Raw genomic sequence first — 24870 nt, 5'->3', positions numbered from 1 at the left:
TTTGCATTCTTCATGTATCAGTAAAAATCCCCTCCCCCTTTCCCGTTATTCCCAAGCTATGCATATAAAACAGTGGTTATTACAGAGCATGGTCATCAGAAATGAAAAGCCATCCAATGTCATATACAGAGCACTACATTTATTTTAGTGTGGTTCTAGGAGGAATACTAAAAGGGAAAGAGTTAAATTAAAGTATCCTTGACCATGGTATATTTTTGGAACTAGATGATCCTTAAGTCCCTTCCAGCACAAACCACGCTACGATTTTCTAGCTATCCATCCTTTTAACTTCAAAATATGGAAGTGCTTTCAAACATTGTCCAGTATTTTTTATGTGTAATATACCCAAATAAAAAAGAGTCCAGGAAGAGCAACCATGTCATGCAGGCAGGGACTGTTACATGTACCATGCAGACAAAGAGCATTCCACAAAAGGAAATGACCTTACCCAGCAAATTCTCCACCCTGGGCTTGTGCCTGGCCTGCAATTGCATCCATGATAGCATCCTGGGAATACATGCTGATCGGGGTGTTATACTGGGCGTGAATTATGGTAGCCTTGCCGCCAAGGCCCTTCACCTCAATGGGTTTGTGTGTAGACAGGGCAGAGTCCTTCAGGACATTGGGGTTGAAACGCTCCGTGAACTCCGGGCTGGGTTATGCAAGAGTGAGGGTCCCCAGGGAAGGAAGAAAGGAGAGAGGCGTGAGAGTTAAGTGAGAGAAGCATCACCAGCAGAGGAGTGTGCACGTCTGTTCATGGCATCTCACCACCAAAGCTTCCCATCGCAGAATAGGAGACAGCACAAGTACCAAGTCACAGCATCAACTGGCTGCCCCAATGGATGACATTTTTGTGTTGGCTCACAGATGTATAAAGAGGAAAACAAAGGTGAAACAGCTGTCACTGCATTAAAATATCATGGCAAATCCCTAAGTATTAATGTGATAATTACATATACTAAAATTCTGTTGTTACATGCATACATACCCATAAGTGTGTACAAATATACACACAGGTGTATGTGCAGGCCCATGGGATGTACACCCAGACTGCACTTTCTCCACTGCATCCATTCACGCTTTCAACATTCTTACAAAGCACTAGGAAGTGCAGTGGGGTGAACAGATTTCTGGTCCTCTATTATTTAGAAGGTTCCAGTACTTTCTGTCTGGATTATTAATCACAGTGAAATTTAGTACTTTTTATATCTTCAAAGTTTTCCTCACAAAGACTAAATCTTCCAAAATCTCTGTACAGCCACCCCCAAGTGCTGCTACAGCGTGATAAATGCTCAGTCTCAGACCAAAATATCCCGCATTGCAACCAGTGGGGCAACTGCATTTGGAAGAGCAGCTGCTGTAGTTTCCAGTGGCTCCATTTAGGAGGAAGCACTTTTATTTGAGAGACTGAGCCCCAAGCAAGTTAAATTACATCAGAATGAGCCAGTTTAATGTCAGGCTGCAGCCAAAGAGTACCTGGCTTCTTTGTAGGGCTGAGTTGTACATTGTTCTAGCCCCAGAGCAAGGACTGAGCATTGCCCAGCGTTTCAAGGAGCAAGTTAACTCTTCAGCGGTCAGACACTGAAGTAGCTGCTCTTCTCTAACCTATGGAAATCAGATGATTCTCTAGTCTGCTCTTCCTGTCCTGCCAGCAGAATAGATTCCATATGCTCACTAAACTGGACAAAACTGGGAATTCTGTCCTTTGGATAACTCACAAATGTTAATCATTTACAACTAAACCTGAAAGGTGGAAATGGATATATCTTCCCCTGCAAAAGGAATTCTGAAAATGCAATCCCGTCTGACTGGGAAAATGTTCCTTTTCAGTTTAGGACGTTTTACTGTAAGTCTGTTTGCTACTGTTAAGTTTTTCTCTTTACACACACAGTAGTTTGCCTGTTTGCCATGGGAGGAAAAAGTAAAATCAAGTAAAGCTGGCAGCCATCTGACTTAATCTTCCAGAGATTATCACAGGTGATGTGCCACCTCTGAATCCAGCCAGGGGATTCCACTATGTTTTCAGCGTTTTGTTTGGTGGGATGCCCTGACTGAAGATGGACAGAGAGATACAGCCACACATCATTCCAAATACTTGATAGAACATTGACAGCCACATGCTCAAGGAACAGAGACACATAAATGCACATGCTGCATCACAGGCACAGCCTTTAGATACACATCAACATTTTAAGGGAGGGAACCAGGAAGCTGCATTATGCATTCAAAAAGTGAAAATCATCTTTTTGCAAAGACATTTTCACATTAAAAATGTATCTCCATTAACAATTCATCAACTATGACAATTTTATTATTACACTGACATCATCTGTAGAAGGGTGATGTGCAGGGACGTGCAGGTTGCTACACTGAGCATGAACATGCCTTACTTCAACAACATCCTCTCTTTCCTTTGTAATACCCTAAAAGATCACACGATAATTACAAACACGCAGCTCCTCAAGATCTTGAGTTTAGTATTCTCTTTCCTCCATGCTGTTGGAAGTCTTGAAGAGGTTCTAAACGCAAGATCTGAGAAGACTGTGTGAATGAAAGGACAGAGGTTAAACACCTCACCTTTACAGAAGGAAGTTCTAAGCAGTTGGTTTCCACAACTACAGAAATCAAAGCTAGTAATGTCAGAACAGCCTAAACTTCCCTAACAGCAGCAGCAGGAGCGATCTGGGCTTTCACTTGTGGTCTTTAAACAGCTTCAGTGATGTCTTTCAAGAGGTTTTAGTCACGTTACAAACAGCAAGGCAAAACTTCAACTGAAGTTAACAGGATTCCCACAAAACTAACAGAAAAAGGGACAGATTTTCAACTACAGAGTTTTCTTTATAACTCTGGAGGTAAAGAGAAGATATTAGTGCTTGTAAGGGGTGCTGCTCTCTAGGACAAAGTGGCAAAGGTAAGGCTGCAGAAACAGCTGGAGCACTGCTGCAAAATGAATGAGATCTTTCTCCTCAGCTAGAAGAGGACTGGAAAAATAAATGCCAAAGCAAGTAAGATTAAAAACACCCCTACAATGTGACTTCTGCTTTCTAAGACAATTGTGTCAGAATAATCATCAATGTAAATTGGCCAGCGTTTGTCACACCAAAGGAGTTCCAGTATTTGCCTGACATCACAACCCACACCTCACTAAAATCAACTGAGAATGCCAGATCAGTGTAAATTATGTGCATTAAATATTATCTCAACTTATATGTATTCTACTGCTTCTAACCTTGTATTGTCAGTTTAAATTTCACATTTAACTATTAGAGTTATTTACTTTGTGCTGAATTTAACCCAGTCTCTAGAAATTTCTGGATAAAACAGTCATTTCAGGAACAGAAAGTGAGAGTTTAGAGATAATCCTCTGCCCTTAGGAAACTTTAGATCAAAACTGAGGACTGTGAACTTTCTTAAATAAAGCAGATTATTTTCTAATCAATAGTTATTTCGTGTTTGGGCAATACATTTACTAAGGTAAATGGGTTTGTGGATTTTTTTCCATATCAGTATCTCATACCAACCTGATTTTGAATTTTAGCAGGGTGGGGCTTTGGAAATTAATTTAATGTTAAAGCTCAAAGCACATTGTTAATAATACACCTAAAAAGGCTCAGATAATGCTCAAAAAACTCTGAAGGCATGAAGGCTACTGAAAGATTTAAGAGGACTTAAACCTGGACTGTAGAAACAAACACTTCTGAAAGCCTTTACAAGAACTGAGCAGGCTCAGATGCCAACTCCACTCACAGCATTAGAGCATCACCAAAAAATGCCAAGTGCTCCCTCAGAAGGGAGCACTGCTGGACCCCAGAGGCAGCACATGATGCTGGTCATACCAAGCAGATGTTTAGAAAAACACTTCCACTTGCAAGCAGACACAGCAGCAGCACAGGGGATCATGCTACCCCAGAAAACACATCTTCACATACACAGCATAACACAAACATTTGGCACTATATAGAAGGGATACTAACTTGGCAGCGGTGTTGGTTATGACCTAAAAGAAGAGAAAGAGAACAAACAACATCAAAACCAACCACACAGAAAAAGTCAATAGTTTTTAGAGTGCAAAGGGCAAAAGGTGTTTATGAAAGCTTGCTACAGGCTCTTTTCAGACCATCTACAAATAAGAACAAAAAGTAAATGTATGCCTAAAAACCCCAACGTGATTAAGAAAGGAAAAAATGTAGGGATTATACTTGATCCACTGGGACTTAGTAGGGTACCATGGTATTTTGGCTGACCCTTGAATGTGATTTTATTGCTGTACATCCCTAAAAGTACTACTACCTAAGTGTATGGGGCGGGGGGAGGGAGCAGAGGGAATAAAAAAGGATTTGCAGAGTATATTCTCATCTGAAAATAGCATATGAGTGGTAGAAATTATATTTTTCCCCTCAGATACTAAATATTCAGAGATGAAGTCTGTCCTCCTCAGGCCACCCTCAGAGTTGGTTTTGCAAGACTGATTTTTTGGGCTTTTACATGCTGGAGAAGATCCAAAAAATATACTGGGAGATGTTTTAAATCTAAGACTAAGGCAAATGCCTTTGTATTTAAAAAAGTATTGGCCTAAATCTGACTGTACTTACATTGCACCAACAGTGGTGTAAGCCAATTAGCTTCAGAAGAATCATTCCTCATTTTATTCCACATGAAATGAAGCAAGCTGTGCATTATGTGTTTTTTTGGGATATGGATATCAGGATATTTTATTGATCTGGTTCATGTTCATGCTCCATTTCTGCTTTGCTGCATAAACAACTGATGGTGGCTTGCACAGTAATTCCAGAGCAGCATAAACCAGCTAAACCTGGGAGTGATGAACAGTGTGCTCACACTGAACTGTGCTGCATTTCCTAATAACAAATAGCAATAATGGCCTATGATGTTTATCTTAACTTAGTTTTTTCAAAGCTTAGAGTACTCAAATTTTGGTCTTTTCTTGGTTGAAGACCATCATATTTTGTGCAAAATAAAGAGGAAGAGATCCAGGATCAGTTAATAAACTTTTCTTCTTACTTAGCTGCACAGAATGCTGTTGACAGAACTGGGCACTGAACCTTCCAACTCGCTGCTGTGACATTTCTGTACCCGGGACCGATAGAAAATACTGGACAGCAAAGTTACGCTGTTGGAGCGACATTCCAAGCGGATTTGTCTCCTTCTGCTTTTGCCTGGCAGAACCTTTGCTTTTACTGCTTCTCTCTACATACAGTCATTTTGCCTTGGCTCATCCAACAGCCTCTGTCGTGATCAAAACCACTCTAAGGAGCCAAGCTGTGGTAAAGGCTTTGCATTTCTGCATTTCCATGGTAAAACAATCACAGATCACCTTCTGCAGCTACTGGTCAGACTCTCAGATAAAAACCCTACATTAAGCCAAAGGTATCGGTTTGTTACAGGAACTGGTAGAGATATATTAGGAATAAGCTGCAGCCTGTAAGCACATTAGTGGTCCTATATCCTTTTTAGGTTTATGCAAGACAGCTGGACACTCACTGACAAAGAAACAGTGTAATAGTATCATTCTCTGACTAATCCGGGCCTCTACCTTACACATAAAATAATACTTTAAAGGCAGAACAACCATTCCTAAAATACAACTGAATTAGAGGAATATGTTTGCATAATGTTAAAATTTATTAAAAGATAGAAATCATCATGTGCACACACTAAAAGTTCAACAGACACGTCTCATCAAGATTTTGAGATATGAAGAGGCTACTACAGCTTCCCTCAAAAAGAGCAAAGCTTTGCTTCTCCTTATGTTTAGTATGTGATGACAAAATTCCCCCCAGTTCAGAGCCACACATTACTTTACTTTGATTCTAAATATGGACATGTATGAAACACCCAAGCTGCTGCTCACAGAGGTCACAGGGTAAGCAGCCAGTAACCCAAACCACCTGGCACGCACTTGTGGGACAGGTATTTACTGCCCTTGACCTACACTGTGAAAAGTAACTCGCACTGGAATGAGAAAGATCCACATGTTACAAACTATGACTCACTCTTCATATTTATTAATACTCTCCAGAGCTTCCAGCACATCACATCCCACACTCTTAACAGGCCACCACTTTTTTACCCTGGGCGAAGGTGATAAAGCTTTAATGTAAAGTGTATCAGAGAGACAGATGCTTTGTTATTCTTCAGAGATCAAGGAAATAATCTCAAAATTAATTTTAGTTCCTTGATAGAATTTTCCAAAGGGTTTAGCTAAACCTCTAGTAGCAATTCGCACAAGATTAAATCACTTGGTGAAAAGGACATGGCATTGAAACGTGAAATACACCTTAAGATCACCCCCCACACCTGAATTTTTCTAACAGCTCTTACCATACTAAGCACAAGTTCATGAATTCACAATGAATTCATGGATTTGGAGCATCATAATATCACAATCTTTACACAGCATCTCATGTTGTACTATATGACAACAGTGTCCCCAACGAAGTCCAGAGCTGATCTTGCAGAGCTCACAGTGCTTTCCCTGTGCATTCTTTCCCAAATATTTACCAAGAGATTGAGATTATCATGGATGATCCCGAGTCCCAAGGTAGTTACAGGTTCTATGTGTTATTCTGCAGAGAGTAGGAGGAGAGATGCCTCTCAGTTCACAGGTAACAGTCAAGTGGGAGTGGGAATGACAGCATTCCTGAGCTCTGAATTTTCTCTGCATGTGAGCAGAGATCTTAGAAGAGTTACCCGAGAAGACACATTTATTTAGTGCTTCTAGGCTTTTTCATCTTTTCAGAATGTTCCTGCGCTGCAGAACAAAGGCTGACTTTTAAAATTTTCTTATTTGTTCATCAGTGCTATGGATATTACAGGCAGATAGACAGAAACTCCCTAAAATTTTGTTCAAACTGAAAAAAGATAAAAATCTCAGATGGTTGTTCTAAGGTAGAACTTTGCTCTGTAATTCAGGGCACTGAATAAAGTTCACATATAAAGGGGACAAAAAACATGGAAAAGTAGCAGAGTGAAGACAGGGAAGTGTTTTCTGCAGGTACACCTTTTTTTGCACCCCACTAATCACTGTGACATCATGCAGTCCTATTGCAAAGCACTCTGGTATGAAAAGAAGGGCTCCCATAGACTTTGATGAGTGATGGATGCAGCTGTGTTGTAATTCTGATAACAAACAGTCACAATGCTGAGCTATCCAAAATACAGCCACTTTCACCCTCACCCTTGCAGATGTTGAGGGTTGTGAAGACAGTGGGAAAAAGATAGTGAGATATACTCCCAGGAAACTCTGCATAGTGAAAAAACACAAGGATTGGTATTCTTCAAGAAAACTGTCAATTAAGACAGAAGCATTCTGAGGTTTATTTTGCTGATTTTGCTAACTGAAATAATTTTCTTCTAAACAGTAATTGCTTTTCCTAATTATCCAGCATGAGAAGGGAGGACAGGATTTTTGCAGATAACTTAATTAGGATTGTTAATGCTGAGTCCTCAAGAGAGTTGCAATGAATCATATAAACTGCCTGAATCATCTAGAACACACATGTATAAGGATAAAATATCTTTACTTTTCTACAACTTAAAACTCGTGGTTTTGCTCTTGCAAACAGCTCCTTCAAAGAGATATAAAGTACCTGAAGATATGCATTTGCTATCAGACCTCAGTGGATTGTCTAAATTTTCTGTTTTTCCTCATATAGCCAAGTCCCTATCGCCAAACATACACTTTTGCCCATATCCATAATAAAAAAATTATCTTAATTTAAAAAAACCAAAGCACAAATAAACAAACTAAAAATTTACATTTGTTTGCCAATCAATACATGAAGGCAGGAAAATTAGGAAAACCTGTTTCTCATTGCCCTTTCTCATGTACTGTAGTCCAAAGTCCTGACTTACCAAACCTTCTAACAAAAGAGTTGATCTGCAATAATGTGCAAAAACTTGGACAGCATAGGATCAAACTGTCTGGGCAGTCTGATCTAGAGATCATTTGTTGTTATACATAAGTTAAGAGCAAAATACCAAAGCTGGTTGACAGCAGCTGCTCTAATGGCCAACAGCAGTACTTGGTTCCATGAGACTACAGGCAGTAGTTAAAACTGCTGAGTGCCAGAACCCCGAGAGGATCACAGTCACTTCAGTCCTCGTGTTCCTCCTCATGCTCTGGTGACTGTTGCCAATCCATATTGCACCTCAGATACCAAAGACCAAGAGTTATCCTGTGATGATAACGTCTTGGGGGTTACTGGAAAATGTAATGATTGTTTCAGACCTTAATCGTGATTACCAGACAAATACACAATAGGGTAGGTACTATTACATTAATTTTTCAGCAAATTCATTACTTATTGAAATATTAAATACGTTACCTACCCTCTAGGAAGTCCACCTTCTGAAGCCCTTCGGTTGAGACTTAATTTATGCATCTCAGCCATTTCCCTGAGAGTCTCTGCTGAGTAAAGGCCAATGGGGTTGTTATACTGCCTTGCAGGGCTCAGCTGGTGGGCAGGGCTATTGCCCCCAGCCAGCACAGGGCTTGCTTTGGAACCTAGAATACTCTTTGCAGGTGAAATGTCAGGAGTCACAGACTGAGAGGACATGGAAGATCTAACTGTGGTAGTCTTTAAGTAGGAAGAACTATTGGAAAAGCTGATCTCTTGCTGGTTGAGGTAGCCTGAAAACGTTCCATTGGTTGCTAAACCACTACCCACAGGCCCAGTCGCCGTGTTAGTTAGAGGGCTGAAGGTTGTTCTGTTGCCATTGATTTCCCAAGCAGGTTCCTGTAGAAGCAAACATGCAGGCCAAGAAAAGAAAAAAAAAGAAAAGAGCAATCATAGAACACATGCAAACATAACATCTGCAATTACTGCTGTAAACATGTTGATAAACTTGCAATAAATAGGTTGGGGTCAAAGCATTCAAATTTTCAGGGAAGATTTTCAACAAAGAAATGCATTGTTTCCAAATAAGGGAAGCAAAACATACTCAGGCACTTTTTACTGGGTTTTAGTTGAAATCAACAACTAAAGCTTAACATTAAAAGAGCATTTGCTACTAGTCAACCTCACAGCAATAATTTTATATAAACATAACACTGTCCATTAATTTCTAGTATAATTAAAAATCTTATAAAAATGTCTTGAGGTCAGAATCATTTAAAATAATATACCAACATAAAAGTCAATGCCATTATTATAAACACATAATGATTCTAAACCACACCATTTTCCATTTTCTATTTCCCATGAGTGCACTGTAAGTTATGGAAGCTCACACATGGCACTGCTTTCCTGGGCTCTGGTTCATGCTAATTAGGCCATGCAGCAGGGTTAGCAGATAGACCAACAGGATTGGAGGGCAGGCACTGCTCCACAGAGAAGATGCTTCTATGAGGATCATTCCTGCATAATTTACACTTGAAGGAATGTGTGCGTGACTATGTTGATGATGTGTGCATGATCCCACTGTCATGTCCCAGATAATATTCCTAACTGGGACAGCAGGGTGCAAGCCACAGGAATCTCTCCTGCAATAGCTATACCCATAGAAGTCTGTGCTGGTGCCCAAATTAGAAACAATCGAGAAAAGAATCACCCTGGAAAAACACAGTCCTACACTTCAGTTTCATAAATGATTCACTACTAATGCAACTTAGTTAAACCAAAATAAAGGTGATATTAAAAAAAGAAAAATAGTGCTTTATCAGCAGCACAATGCAGGTGATAAGTTGTCATGTGAGTTCTGAGGCATGTTCATGTAAAACTTCTGTGCTCTTGTTGCCTAAAACCACCTCATCACCGCTTCAGGCTCCTTCTGGTGCCACACCTGGGCCTGAAGGGCACCCAGCACCTTGTGGGAAGCACAGAGCACCATTAGGGTTAAATTGCTTCATTTCCTTCCAGCTGCTGGCAGTGTGAAGACCACAGCTCTATACTTTCTGGAAGTCTGCCTACCTGAAATATGGACGGTTTTATTAAAGAGAAACATGAAATTCACTTTCAGATGGGCATTTTATACCTTTACTCTTGGGTTTTGTTATTCTTTCACTTCTAAAGGTTTGGTGACTGGAACAGGAATGGCTAGATTCTGATGTCGATTATCTTTAACATCTCTTCAATGTTTGCCTTTTTAGCACCCTGAATGCCAAAACTCATTAACAACTTTTAAAAGAATGAATTACATAGTTTCAAAAGCTGTTTTATTCCTCACTTCTGTTTGTATTTTAAAAAATTTTTGTTTTTGTTTTTGTTTTGTTTGCATTAAAAAAAAATAGTCTGTAGCTGAGGTATCCAACAAACTATTTGAATGCTTTGCAATTTACAGATTTTTCTAGAGGTGGGATATTCTAGTTTATTGCAGAAGCTCCTGGCTCCAGCCTGACTTGGGCTACATTGCTTTTATTACAGGAAAAGGAGCACTTCAACCTCTCTCTCTGGACCTGGACCTGCTGCAGCCACAGGCAGGACCCAGCTGCTCCCAGTTAAGAGGCCCAGCAGGAATGCTGCCTGCTGCAGTCCAGTTCAGGGGACAGGGACAGGCAGGGGACATTATCCTGCAGAGGGAATGGAGCCCACAGTCCGGCATCAGTGAAAGCTGGTTCAAGAGCAGGTGGTGGCCTGCAGTGACATTTTCCTTCATTTGGGCTGGCACTTCAATCACCATCTTTAACATCTTACACTCATCTTCCCCACAGCCTTGTATGAAACATAGGCCTGAGAACAATCTGGCCTCTGATCTTATACTTTTGCTACTATCGGTTATCATTAATGTAATTTACTAATTTTCATACTAAATTTCACTAGAAAAATAAATATTTATGCTGTCCTCTTGGATTTTTCTATATGGCATATTTAAGTTCAGGGAGCATACATTTGAAAAAAATCAAGATAACATGGCCTGATTAATTAAAATTTATTGAAAAAACCACTGAAGGTCTAAGGATGTAATTAGTCGTAACATTAAACACATATAAGACATTTTGATTCAAAAAAGGCAGATAAAATGAACTGATATAATTTTTCTTAATAATAAACAGGAAGAGATTTTAGCTGGCATTAACAGCTGCCTGTAGGAACAGATAATCCCTAAAAGCATTTTTCAGACTATGCCTTTTTAAATAACTACATTTGAAATACATACTTTGGTCACTACACGCTGACATTGAAAACAGCAAATGGCCACCCCCTAAGTGGTTTACTGCAAGCTTTGAAATATCATTAAATAAGCAAAGAACAGAGGTTGTCTATAAAAATGTGTTGAAAAAGAGGGATAAATGCACAAGGCCCTGTTCAAAAATTAAGTCATCACTTGTGCAAACGAGTTTTAGATGCCAGAAGAGAGGGATAAAATTATTAAACAGAAAGTTAATATAAAAGTAAGAGAAAAGAAAAAGGATATGCCAGAGTTATATTTGTTTGGTACCCTGAAAACTCTGTGGCTCTCAGTTAACTGTGGGTTTCCTTTCCAAACCTCAAAATAAAAAGGACATGCAAGGAGAGCTGATCAAAAAGTATCAGTTTCAACTGCTAATGAGAGAAAGGCCAGCTATTTTAAAAATCCTAATGTACTTTCAATGTTTTTGTGTTACTGGACAGTAACAGTAGGCAAAGGGAAAATTATAGGATAGCCATAAAAAATGATGGTTGATGATTTTGCTCACCTTTATGGCATGAATAGAGTTTTGGTTTCACTCCTCAAAGAATTTCTAGCTGGAATACCAGCATGATGGTAACTCAACACTAGAATTCCTAAGAACCTAGCAGTGCCAGGTTAGCATTCTCCTTTTTGAGGAAGTGTATCAGAGACAGCTGTATAACCTCTTCTGAGGAATTACTGCCCGAACATCAGCATATTTAGCTCTTTCCTTTTGTGCCTAACAAAGAATCCCTCATTCAGTTTATTCCTGGTAGGGTATTTCTGATTTTTTTTTTTTTTTCTCCTGTCCAATGGCAAAACCAGATCAGTGCAGTATTTCTGAAACCATTTCTGTCTTTGAGGGGCAAATTTCTAATACTGAGCAGCAGCACAGCTTTGGGCATTGCATCACACGGAATGCAGCCAACAGTAACAAGTGCTGCCCTGTTTCCCATCTCTCATCCCGCTCTGTTTCAGTTTCTGTGGCTGGAAAAGCAGGCTGATATTTCCAGCTATGGGAGTCTGATGCTACCCCTGCAGCCGACCAGAAGAGGAGGCTCTGACACTGAGCAATGGGCTTCCCTCGAGAAGGATGCCAGGATCGGGCAGTGATCCCTTACTGCAAGGGGAAAACTGCATTTTCATTTCCCAGCATAACGTCAGTGAATGAGCTTAAACCCGATAAATGCAGAGGAGTTTCATTGTGAAATGTTATTATTATACTTCTCTTTATAAACATCCAGTTTCTATGAAAGGCAAAGCTGCTTCTTAGAAATCAGAGAAGTGAGAAACAAATTTATATTGGAAGACACAATACTGAGTTTTGCAGGTGCTCTTCCTTTGACAGCTCATTTTCTAATTACCTATTGCTATGACCTGGCAGTTCTAACTCACCTTTTGCACTTCTGGGAGAAAGATTTCAACAGTATATTAATGAATTTTACCATCTAACATGTCCAAGAAGCAGTTGTTGCTTTTAAGTTTTTTATAGAAAGAAGGTAATTGAGGCAGCATGGCATTAAATGACTCTCCTCAGACATCCAACAAACTGCTTTTGGCTGAGCCAGCTCTTCCATCCTATACTTTACTTAAAAAGTCAATCATCTCTTCTTCCATTTTCTCTTAGCCACATAGGTTCCCAAATTTGGGAGAAACAAATCATGAGTACTACAAGATCCTCACTGGGACTCCAAAGTAAGTGTGTTCAGCACTGTTTCCTAAACATCACACCACACAGTCATGCTATTAAAATTGAAGAGGCTGTCAATGCCTTCGTGCTCAGGAACAGAGGTTAAAGCTGCGTTTAGCCTTAAAGCTGCAGCTTGAATGTTTTGAATGGCACTGAGCTGAATCTTCACCTGTGTTGTGTCACCCCTGAAGAGCTGCAGGAGCTCACTGACTGATGATGGCTTAGCTTCGGTCCCTGGATTCATGTTGATTCTTATTGTTATTTGAATGCTTTCAACATTAACTCTGTCCTTCTAACTATGCCACACCTGTGCAAAAGACTACTAAATCTTTTGACTAATTAAGAAAGATTGACTAAACTAAATGAGCATTGTTTCCAGTTTGACATTAATGTCAGATAAGGATATAGTGAAACTTCAAATAAATCAAACATGTATTTCCAATAATTGCCCTACAGCTCAGTTAGTGCCTTATTTATGGTTGCAGAACCTCTATCATCCATAACATTGATCAGCTATGTGAAAGAATGATTGACCTTTGTGACAGAATGTATGCTTAATTCCCTAAAATACAAACATCCCAAGACCACAGTACTCAAAGAAGAAATGCATGCTTGAAAATTAGTGGAAGCTGCAATCAGATCAGCATTATGTACAAGAGAATTTCAGGTTTAAACTAGACACTGAACTTGCACATGCAGATTGTTTAGCTCACATTGACATGCCTTAACCTTAACCAGAGAAGGGTGAGAAAAACTTCTCTTGATGTTTGAGGACGACACTGTCACGACTGTCTTGTAATGCAGTTTTTTTCTAGTTTTTTTGGAAATACAATCAAATTCACTTCACGTGAGCCATCAGTCTAAACACTGTCAAGCAGTGATGTGGAGGTGACAGCTTCTGGCTATGTGTCACAGAATTCCTCATTTCTACAGTGGTACTGTTACTAGAAATAATAAAGGGACAAGCAAAGAAACCTTGATTTTTAAAGTATATTTACTGTACCATACCTTACTGCAACATCACCATACCATTGTTTATCAGTAAAGAATTTTTATTCTGGATTTGGAGACTTCTCTGATGGTTCAATGCCTTCATTCCCTTCCAAATTACCTCCAGAGAAGAATTCTTCTTCACTTCAAAATTACTGTTGCCTACGGTGTAGACCAGTCTGGTGTAGACCAGTGACATAAATGTCCCTCCTCTTGATCTGCAAAGGGTCCCCCACTCCAGCACTCTACTGCTACCTCTTCCCTCTGGACCAAAGACCCAAGATAATTCTGAATAGACTGTTTCCTACCATACCTTCTCCTGGATGTCACCTTTTTCCTCCAGAAAGGCTCCAGTAATTCTCTTTTCCAGCTGCCAGCACTGCCTGTAGCCCATTCACAACAGCTCCTACAAACCTTTCCTAAGCACCAATGCACAGAATTCTCAAAATCTGAAACAGCAAGCTCCTGAAAATGGGTTGAGTCCTTAGATCCTCATCTGTCTCTGAAGGGTTAGGATAGGAGACATAAAATATCTTTACAGCTATCGTGCCAAAGGCTCTTTTAGGACCTTTAGGAAAGCCCTACAGCGCAAAGAGTTAACTTTCTCATATGGTAGATAGTTAAGGGAGAAAAATATTTTGTGTGATAAACAGGTTTGAATACCCATGGCAGTAATTTTCAAATTGACTCTTGACAAGGAAGAAATGCACCCAACACAGAGTCATGAAAATCCAATCTATAAAAGCTCTGTGTGACTGTGGTGGAAGCAGACAAATGTTTCATACCTGTGCAGATGCCACAGGGAGTCCCCAAAGGTGTCTGTCAGTCTTGTGTTCGTGAATAACTCTGAAGAGACATATCCACTCACTGCCTTGAAAACTAACAGCTCTCTGTGCAATTCTTGAGGGGAAATAAGAAATCTCTCCACTTCCTGTCCCCATTACTTTGCTGGTGCAGTCAAACCCCAGTCTAACTAAAAAAAATGATCCATTGCTTTTGTTATAGCAATTTCATAATGCTGTTTGGTGACTCTTCCGGTAACTTTCTCCAAGATAACTTTTATAAAATCATGATATAAGCAGAAACAACTCTGAGCAAGATAAATCCTTAATTTCATCTTCCCTTGCCAAAAAGTTTACAAGATCCAGCCTGAAATAACATTTTTGTCTCAACTAATAAATGGCCAGTCAGGTTCATTTAAAATTTCACAAAATAAAATTGAATCAAATGATTCTCCCCAAGTGCATTCTCTGTTAGTTTGAACCTATTTGAGACAGTTTCAGGGATGATGTTACCTTCTGCTCTGAATTTGGAAGGCATAGTGTTTATAAAAATTACTTAAAATTGATCTGTGGATGTCAGAACTGCCAAAACCAGTAGAACGTCATCTAATTCCCCATGTATTTAGATCTTCAGTGCTTCTTATTTTTCAATGTATGCTAGGGATGAAACTGGCCCTGACAGAAGGGATGAGTTGCAGCAATGGAGACTTCACCTCCTCTCCATTTATCTAATGAAACGTGTCAGCAATCCTAACATCCTCCCCAGTGCCTGAGCCTAAGGACATATCCACCATCTTTCAGGTATCCTGGCTCCTCAGCGCCTCCAAAGATACAGAAGATGAGTTGCCAGGTGCAGTCAAGGAATGCTGCTTGCTCTAAAATGAATGTTTTTTTATGAAAGATGAGGAGCTTTGACTACAGAAACCAAGCCATCCGTTTCCTCTGCCACTTGCTGTTATTCATTAAATTGACTTATCCTCTTTATTTTTTTATTCTCATTTCTTTTGAATACTGTGACAAGAGTGCAATATGATGCAAGCTTTCAAAAGGCCTCATGTCCTCTTTCCAAGTCAGTGACTTTTCAGTTGTAGTCAGGATTTGGATAGACTGAGATACAGTCTAGTGGATCTCCCCCAATAATCTACAAAAGCAAATGTATATTTTGAGAAGCTTTAGTAGCCTCTTGCAGCCTAGATGAAAACAAGCTGCTCAGAGTGGTTTAGACAAAATCACATCAGAGGCTGCTGGATGCTTTGGTCCTGCTAATCAAAAATTAGGAAAATACAGATCACTAATTGCATTGCAGCAGTTTGCTGCCTGTGCATTCATTCAATGTTTACTCATTTGGGGCAGGCAAAAGCTATTTCCTGGAGTAGTTATTCACCTTCACTGCAGTAGATAAAAATGGTGTTCATTTTGGCTGAGAATTTGTCACTTACCTTCTGGTGGGGGATTACAGCCCTGGGAGAGTCAATTCTGGGAGCTGTGGTTGAAACTGGCACTGGACGTTTAGATCTGGGGATAAACAAACAAACAAACAAACCAGAATAAAAGATGAGCAATCTGGACTCCTATTTTTCAGCTATAATTTCTTGCCAAAATGGTGCTTCATCAGGAGTGAAAGTTCAGCATAACCTAGACTTTTTCTATCAATCATCATGCGTCTACATCCTCATTTACAAAGGTCTTATATGTGAGAAATGGTTTGAGAAAGTTTCTCTGAATGATGAAAACCCACCAGTTACGGAAGCACCCTCTGACTTGGGAGGTCATCTGTTTTCCAATACCTTGTGGCAAACTGCATTTTCATAGATGAGAATCAGCCACAACTGGATAAACTCAGGTTTGGGCAGCGCTCTGGGAAAAGGGACTTAACGGTGTTTTGAAATGCAGAGGCTAAACTTTGGTGCTGAGGCATCTCAAGAACAACCCCTTAAAAGATCATTATTTAATAGTTTCCAGTGTAGAGCAACTGCAATTATTTACACCTCTCTGCAGGAAGAAACATGGGCCTCATTTCAGACAATTTAGTTTCACAAGGAGCAGAACACTACTGAATTAGCTACTCCAAATGCCTGCCTTTCCCCTGTCAAGTATTTGACACATACTTGATCATTTAAAAAAACAAAAATAAACCAGCCTAAAATGCTTCCAAAAGACACAGTTTGCCCTTTCATTGGTAAACAACCAAGAAAGCAGAGTGACAAATGCTAACTGAAGCACTTGTAGGATGCTCAGGTAAGTGAAGATGTATTTGTGGGAGGTGTTGTACAAATCTGCATAGTGCTGAACATTCCACTGAAATCTTCCCAGTACACATGGGATCACCAGAGAAAATTAAATGAAAAATGCAAAAATAGTCAAAATAATCAGAATTTTACAAGTAATATCCCATTACCAAGCTACAGATCAGGGTGATGCCTCGAATTCTAATCTTGAAAAAGTACACTGCAAAATTAGGACAGGGACAAAAATGAAAAAAAAAAAAAAACTTAAAAAAATCAAGTAGAGATGACTGACACATCAGGAACTGTTTGCTTTAGACAGGAGATGAATAATGGAAGACAGAGCTTAGAAAATAATGAAAACTAGAAACAGGAAAATAAAACTACACTTGTGGACATTAAGTGAAATTGAAGACAACACATATAAAATTGATAAAGGCAAACATCTTTTCCTGGAGCACTTGATTAACCTAAGGTGAAACTCATTGTAACAAAACATCATTGAGACTATGAGAATAAGCGGGATATGAGAAAGGATGAGATAGTTATAGTTACAACAAAAACCCCAAGAGCAGCTTTAGACTGTGTATAATAAATAAACATATAGATTCTCATTTTTCAAGGTACAACTTAAAAGACTGATAGGGAGAGACCTTCTGTGTTAGGTTCATTATTTCCTTCCTGAGGGCTGTGTTGCACTTTCCTCTGAAACACTTTGCAATGACATCTATCAGAGAGGGAAAGCTGAGCTAGACAAAAGCTGGGCTCATCCACAGTGGCAATCCCTGCATTAGCACCGAGCTTCACACTGAGCTCCGTGTTCAGCTTTTGCTGCCACACATGAAATTTTTCCATAAACAGGAGTAAACAAACAAAAAAAGACCACCTAGGAGAAAGCAGCAATCCTCACAGGATCTAGAAAATTTCCACATATGGAAATCTTGCTACTTTGAGAGCTGAAAACAAAGCCAATGTAATAGATGCCTATCTCATAACCGATACTGTGAAAAGGAACAGCCTGAGCAGACCGTGGAAACTGGCATCTTGTTAAACAATGTTTGATTACCCTGTGAAATTCTCTGACAAAGTATTCCTGAAACAACAGGCTAGGAAATTGTTAAAGGCACTAGTATTCATACTCATAGCTGAAATATATCACAATATACTCCCTAAGACATAATTATCTGAGAAAGATATACTTTCAAGTTCTAGGAGCAAGAGCTAATCACTAACTGCCTAGAACAAACTTTCCTCAGGCAAGTTACTAACTGCTCTTCCCTCAGGAATAAGTGCCATACCCTTCCTCCAGCCATCTTAGCTTACAAAGAGAAACAATAAATCACATTCATGAGACATGCACATACATCATTAAAGACAGCAAAAAAGAGGGGAAAAAACCCCAACTGCAGCTCATAACTCGGAGTTGCTGAAAACTGACAGTGACAATTTATGAACAGACAAAGACTTAGGGGAAGATTCTGATCCTCTTTCCAACGGTGTCGTTTCCAAGTACACCCAGTTATTTCTGTGAAGTGACAGGGGTGGGCCTGGGCATTCCACGTTGTGTCCCCCTGCTCTGCTCCCTGATCATGAATTTTAGTGCCAGAGTTGCACAGCACTGGAAATGTGGTTTGCCACGTACAGAGGTGTAGCAAACAACACCACACTGCATGTTTGATGCATAACTAGAAAATAGTTGTATTGCAGCAAAGGAATTTACTTACCAGACTGTTCCAGCACTTCTGATGTTTGTTGTACTTTTTTTTTTTCTCACTCATTACCTGACCACAGAAGATGATGTTAAAAAGCTGCATTCCTTCCATATTACTGATAAACTACACCTGCCATTCACAGTGCTATCCAACCAGGATTTTCATTTTATATCAAGGTGGAGGTTTCAAGATGTTACTTGAAAACAATGAGGTTCCTACATAACTCTGCCCTGAATGTTTATAGCTTTGATATTTAAAAACATAGTGAGACTCGCTAGATTTAGCAGGAGATTGCACCAGACAAAAGGGTAGAAGAGGTGAAATCAATTTGTGGAATGAATCTCTATGCACTTGCAAAATAAAGTGATTATTTACATAAGAGTCATTACTTCTCTGGGAAAAACATCTGCTAGTTCAGAATATTTTTTCCCTCCCTCTTTTGCTAAATGAATCCAACCCTACAGCAACATAAGTTTGCTTTTCAAGTGATGATAGTGCTGTGGTAAACACATATATGTCCAGGTTTACACTTTAATCCATTGATCGCAAAATTATTTTATTCCAAACACTTGAGGAGTGTTCCTGCTCAGTAGGGTTATGAGAGGGATGAAAGCCCAAATTTCACAAATTACTGTGATAATTTTAGATTTGATGTTGGAATTTCCCATCAAGATTCTTTTTCTTAAGCAAATAATTAGATTTCAACTTCCAGGCATTTTTTTCTATATTTTCCAAATTAAAATGGAAACAACTAATTTAAAAATGAAAACTCAGAACAGTTCTAATGATGACCAAATACATCATTCCCGTGTTTTTTAAAACTTTTTTCCTTTCCTCAGATATACCTCTCCTCTCCCTCAATACTGGTTCTCTTTTTTAATGAGGTTCAAAACCAAGATGGATGCGGTTTTGCAAAGCAGTTCAATTTTGATAGCATTGCTGAAATGGCTGTCAAAATTTCTACTTGTTCCCACCTACCTAAATATATCTTTAACTGAAGAGCACTTGACTTCAACCCTGCTATTTTTGCACTCACAACAAAGGTTCATTAGGAGCCAACTGCATTGAGGAGCTGCCTGCCTAAGGAAGGGCTGCAAAGGAGTTCTGGGATTCACTATCAGTTTAAATTGCACCCTCAGAGGAGCACAATACTGTACTTGCAGAGAGGTGACATGATCTAAGAGATAATAGTTCTTTTTCATTTTCATGGGACTTCTATCTTCACCAGTCAGTGCCTACCTTTTCTAATTCTCAGGACAGCTAAAATGAACATTTCTTCCTTAGAGTAAGCTTTTGCTTTTATTTTGAGACACAAGCACTTCTTTATACCTTGTTGAGCATCTTAATAACTGTATCTTAATATTTCAACTACTGGAAAATTAAAAGGGTCAAGTTCATGGAAAGGTAACAAACCAGATTAGATTAGGTTTAGAAATGTCTAGAACACTTTTTACATACTTTACCTATCACCTAACTGAAATGGAGTCATTCTGGAGTGGAGTGTGAATTTGCAGAATGCAAAACAACGGAGCATGTAGAATTGGGTGTCTGATATATATTTGTTTTAATGGATCAATATTCCTGACAATTTGGTGGGGATGATGGGAGTGTGGGGAAGAGAATGGAATAGGATCAACTAGGTATTACTCGTGGTTAGCAATTGGAGGTGTCCATCTAACAAGAGCTGAGATAGCAACGTGCCAGTTAAATCTCCAGCTAACCAGTGAATTAAGCAGCCAAACAGAAGCTTCTCCTTGCTTCTAAGTCTTGCACAGAAAATCTTGAGTCTCATGATACCATGGTTTAATTCTCTAAGCCCTGCCTGGGATATCAGCAACCAGTCTCAGTGGCTCCAGTGAGAATCACAAAGTCCTGAACATTTCACAGGACTTCAGTTGTAACTGCGGTTGCTTTGGGACTGGGACGAGACCTACTTTCCCTCTCTTAGGTCATCATCTGTGCCTGCAATACAATTGAAAAAATTTCCATCAGCAGTTTTGCTCTCTGTATATCAGTGGCAAATGCAAATATTAGCATTTGGTTGGATGACTGGTTCCTTAATTATTTCCCTGCACTCGGATGGCAAGGTGGGTAATTACAATTTCCAGACCTAATGTTCATACCCACAGCAACATATGGACAAGAACTTCTCATGCACAAATGGCATCAGCCTAAAAGGCAGCAGCTATCCAATAAAAAAGCTGTTTCTAAGTCTGTAACACCCATTTTCCCTTACAAGGGATCTGAGTCAGAGGCAACCACAAACACTAAGGGACAGCGAGGCAAAGGAAAAGGGAAGAAGCCTTGGAGATTTTTGCGAAAGGAAGGAAAGAAAGGGAACTGGAGCCAGTGTCTCTGAAGCTGAGATTTTCACAAAGGCTCTCTTTGTCTCTCTTTGACCCTTTCTACTTCTGTGGCATCTGCACAGTGCCCGTTGCATCTTCCTAACTCCTACCCTCTCCCCTGCTCTGCAAAACCCCTTCTTTCTTGAACTGCCCCACATTCTGCCCTCCAGTCTGTTCCTCCTGAATGGAGCAACTGGCTGTTGATGCCTCCCTGTCCTCTTAGTTAACTTGGCACCAACCCTAAAATTCCTCCATCCCAACAGCAACTGTGGGCAAACTGGGAGGCTCTGGCAGTGTCTCTGCAGCTCTGCCCTGTGTGTGACAGTTATCCCCAGAGTAATAAGATGCTGAACACATGCCTGGCACTCACCCAACACACACAGCAAGCTCCGCACTAAACCTCCATGAACACCTTTATTCAGGCAAATTATCTCTCCTTTTCTCTCCGTCTTGATGTCTCTGTGCTGTTTCTAAACCATTTCCAAGGATTTCCTCTCTCTATCACTACCAAAAAGCCAGGTAACCCGTAAGGAAATATGACTTCATCCCAAGGGAATTTCATTCAGCTGCAGAACTTATGCTGTCATGGACTGAATTTGTATGTATTGCAATCCACACAGTTGAAGAAATACATTCATTTACATAAAAAACATAACTTTGTTTCTAAGTAATAATAAGCAAGATCATAAGAATTTGAAAGTGAACTTGCTTTAATGATGTTACCAAATAGATCACTCAGTTATATAGGGATTGCAGCAACCTTATTGACATCAGAATATCATCATTCCAATCTCTCACACTGCTAAGGTGCTACATTTTAAGCTTAAATAAGGTATTTTATTAGTTTTGCTTACTTATATTACCGTCACAATGCTACTTACCTGAATTTTTAATGTTCACCCAAAGCAAATTCACATTTTACTTCAGACTGCATTACAGGACTTTTGCACAGCTTTTCTAGTTACCCATAATAACTCCGTTTGAATAGCATGGGATTCACAAGTAAAATACATTTTAACTAGGCTGAAAGGAACTCTATTGGAGGGACAATATGAGCTATTTTTCCTTTTTACATTTTATTTGCATGTTTTCTATGGCTATTGTCAATCAGGTAAAAGCATCAGATGTTCCTCACAGACCTTGCTTTAAATAACAGCAGAAACGTTAAGGAGAATAGAAGGGGTACTTCCAGCCCAGGGCAGGAAAACCCACAGCACTTGAAATACTCAGAAATATATAAATAGGTATTGATTATAAATAAGAAGCCACTACTCTCACCGCAAAAATAAATTGTCTAACTGCAGAATTTGGATTGCCTAGCTAGAGAATGTCGGTTCACAATAAAAAAAAAAAAAAAAGAGAGGCTGAAATGCAATCAAATTTATGAGAGAGGGATCAAAGCTTAATGGTATATAACCTTCAGATATAGTGTCTTCCTTGAAATCTTACATTTTGGCATAATTATGTATTATTAATGATTTAATTATTAGGTGATTATTTATAATTACTGAGAGATATTAGAAAATCTATTGAAGGTAAACATACAAATTAGAAAAAGATCAGAAGAAATGTTTGAGTCATGAAAAGATCTAGTAATGTAAAGCAAAGAATTAGCTGTTATTCATAAGGAGCAGAAGAGACACTGAATAAAGATTCAGTGCTTGGATGTAGCCTACCATACCCTGGTCCTGAGATGTGACACAACTCTTTTCAGTAAACATAATAAATTACAATTGTGAAGACTTGACTATCAAATATTTACATACCTGAAGTGAACCACAGTGATTTACTCTGTTTATTTTTCACCTCCAATACAAATAATGTACCTGAGACTTAGACTATCCCATTCCAGTATCATCAAGTTCCCCTGCAGTCCTGCAGCTCTTGGCTTCTTAACAGCTCCCTTAAAGGTGAAAGCCCCTCAGGTACAGATTTCAGGGCAGCTCTGGGGACTGCTGCAGAGAGTTACCCTAAAGAGCCAGCTCCAGAATCAGAATGTTGCAGCTGAATTTCAAAGACATAATGATTCACAAAATAATAACATACAACTTTGTAACTGCCTTCTGGTCAGTCAGAGGAGTTCAAGTGTTGTTCAAATCCAAACAGATTTCTAACACTATGCAGAAAAACTCTGGTTTTCCCCTTACCACTCAACATTTTCTAAAAGCAAAAGCCCAGCTCTGGATACTTAGGGCATCCTGACCACGAATTACTTTTGTTAGTTTCCTGAAGCTACTAATGAGATGTATTTATTTAGCTGATTTTCCTGTAATTCCTCTTTGCTGGGATGTGGACCTTACAATGTGCCACGTGGTTTTTAGAGCATTTCTGACTGGCATATATGGCAGAGAAAAATTAGTGAACATGGATAATTAGATCTTAACAGCAGTCTGCCTCATTCAGGCCTTCACTTTCCCTGTTTCCACACTCAAACACTTGAGTGAGCTTTCCATTAAGGCCAATACCCGAGAGACTTTGACTGAAAACATAATTCCATGTCCTCTGACTGCTGAGTCGAGAAGGGTAGCCAGGACTTGTCAAAAGAATTTGCTTCCTTTGGAGGTGTTTGGTATTGGTGTTTGGAGCTGTCGTTACAGTAATGCAGTAACACCCCAGGGCCAGCCTGTGCCCACTGCTCAGGACTGACGTGCTGCAGCAGCACCAGCCAGGGAGAACACAGAGCCCAGGAGGTGGCCAAAAGCCAGGCAAAATGGACCTGGGTGTACCTCTGCCCTCGTTGTAAGAAACAACCAGTCACTAATGATTAGGACTTTGTGAAAAAAGAATAAGGCCAGACAGCTTTTGCAGTGGCTGGTGGGCAAGAAACACCGCGGTGAAAAGGATCCAGAAGAAACCAACTGCCCCACACGTGCAAAGAAGGTAACACAAGACTGATCTAGCAAAGCCTTAGTATTTCACCTCATTGAATGATTCCTCATTGCACTTCTAAAAGATACTTTATCATCCATTCCAATTAGCTTCAAGTGTGTAATTCACATCTTTCCAGGACCATGCTTAAGCTAATCAACGTTAATCAATAAGAAAAGGTCCCAGACTTAATACACTGCGACTTTTTGGCTAACGTATCTGCTTCCTCATTGCAGAATGCAACCAGTAAATGTTTGTCTGAGAGAATACAAGTGCCATGTGTATTTAGCTGTGTCAGCCCACTGACTTCTGTGAGATGTGCCCCTGGTACCCATCTTGACCTTTCCACACTGAGTGCAATACAATATGTGAAATAATTCCCATGGAGATTATCTTTAGGCCATCCAGAGAATATTTCTCAGAGAAATAAAATAGTGAATTTTAATCTCATCTCTAAACTGGTATTTTGGGGGAAAAAAGTGATGTGCACTCTGAGAACAGGTCTAATCCCTAAGTAGAATCCTGTTGCAACGAAAACTTCACTGCCCTTTAAAGCCTTGGCATATATCCACAGTTTCCAGGCTTTTTTCTAAAACTAACAAGGACACTTTATGCAGAGAGTGTAAATAGCAGTCCACTCAATTAAACTGCTCATGTAAGGAATATATTTGTATTTATTGCAGCGACTGATATTTTATTTCACTTTCCATGGAAAAAGCTGCTCATTAATTTTAACAGCAGTAAATGTTGCTGCTCAAAGGCAGTAACTCACAGCCCTGACCAAATGTTAGCCTGACACTTGTAAACAAATCCTGCTGTCCTCTCATACCTGTATACAGAGACAACTGGGCACGCAATGGGATTCACCTCTAATTCACCAGGAGTGAGGGAGGATCACCTCTCTCAGCTCACAGTGACACAGTGTAGCCTCCTTAATTCACTAGGAGGATATGCCTTTTTTTCAGTGCTTTAAGCATACAGCATCCCCAGATGGAAGGAGGAAACCTTGGCTATTGGAGGCAGATGACTCTAGGAAGTTCTAGAGTCACATCTCTAAGCAAACTAACTGCTATCACATGTCACATCCACCATCAGTGTTCCTCTCCTTTTTTGTACTGATCTGCTTAAAATTTTGAATAGTCCAAT

General features: G+C 39.6%; 1 protein-coding gene across 4 annotated transcripts in view; it reads right to left on the bottom strand.

Annotated features, from left to right (window-relative positions):
* LDB3 (LIM domain binding 3) overlaps positions 1-24870 on the bottom strand; it is a 117605-nt gene that overhangs the window by 50741 nt on the left and 41994 nt on the right. For all 4 annotated transcript variants that reach the window (XM_027895958.1, XM_027895959.1, XM_027895960.1 and 1 more), the window contains 3 exons: positions 16014-16089; positions 3975-3997; positions 449-652 (listed from right to left, as the gene is read on the bottom strand). In XM_027895958.1, coding sequence (XP_027751759.1) covers positions 449-652; positions 3975-3997; positions 16014-16089 — 303 coding nt within the window. The remainder of the gene's footprint in view (positions 1-448; positions 653-3974; positions 3998-16013; positions 16090-24870) is intronic.

This window comes from Empidonax traillii, unplaced genomic scaffold (assembly GCF_003031625.1).
Source record: "Empidonax traillii isolate 1590-97213 ecotype Southwest subspecies unplaced genomic scaffold, ASM303162v1 scaffold475:size860808, whole genome shotgun sequence".
Taxonomy (NCBI): domain Eukaryota; kingdom Metazoa; phylum Chordata; class Aves; order Passeriformes; family Tyrannidae; genus Empidonax; species Empidonax traillii.
The sequence above is the reverse complement of the archived record's forward strand: the minus strand, read 5'-3'. Positions and strand labels throughout refer to the sequence as shown.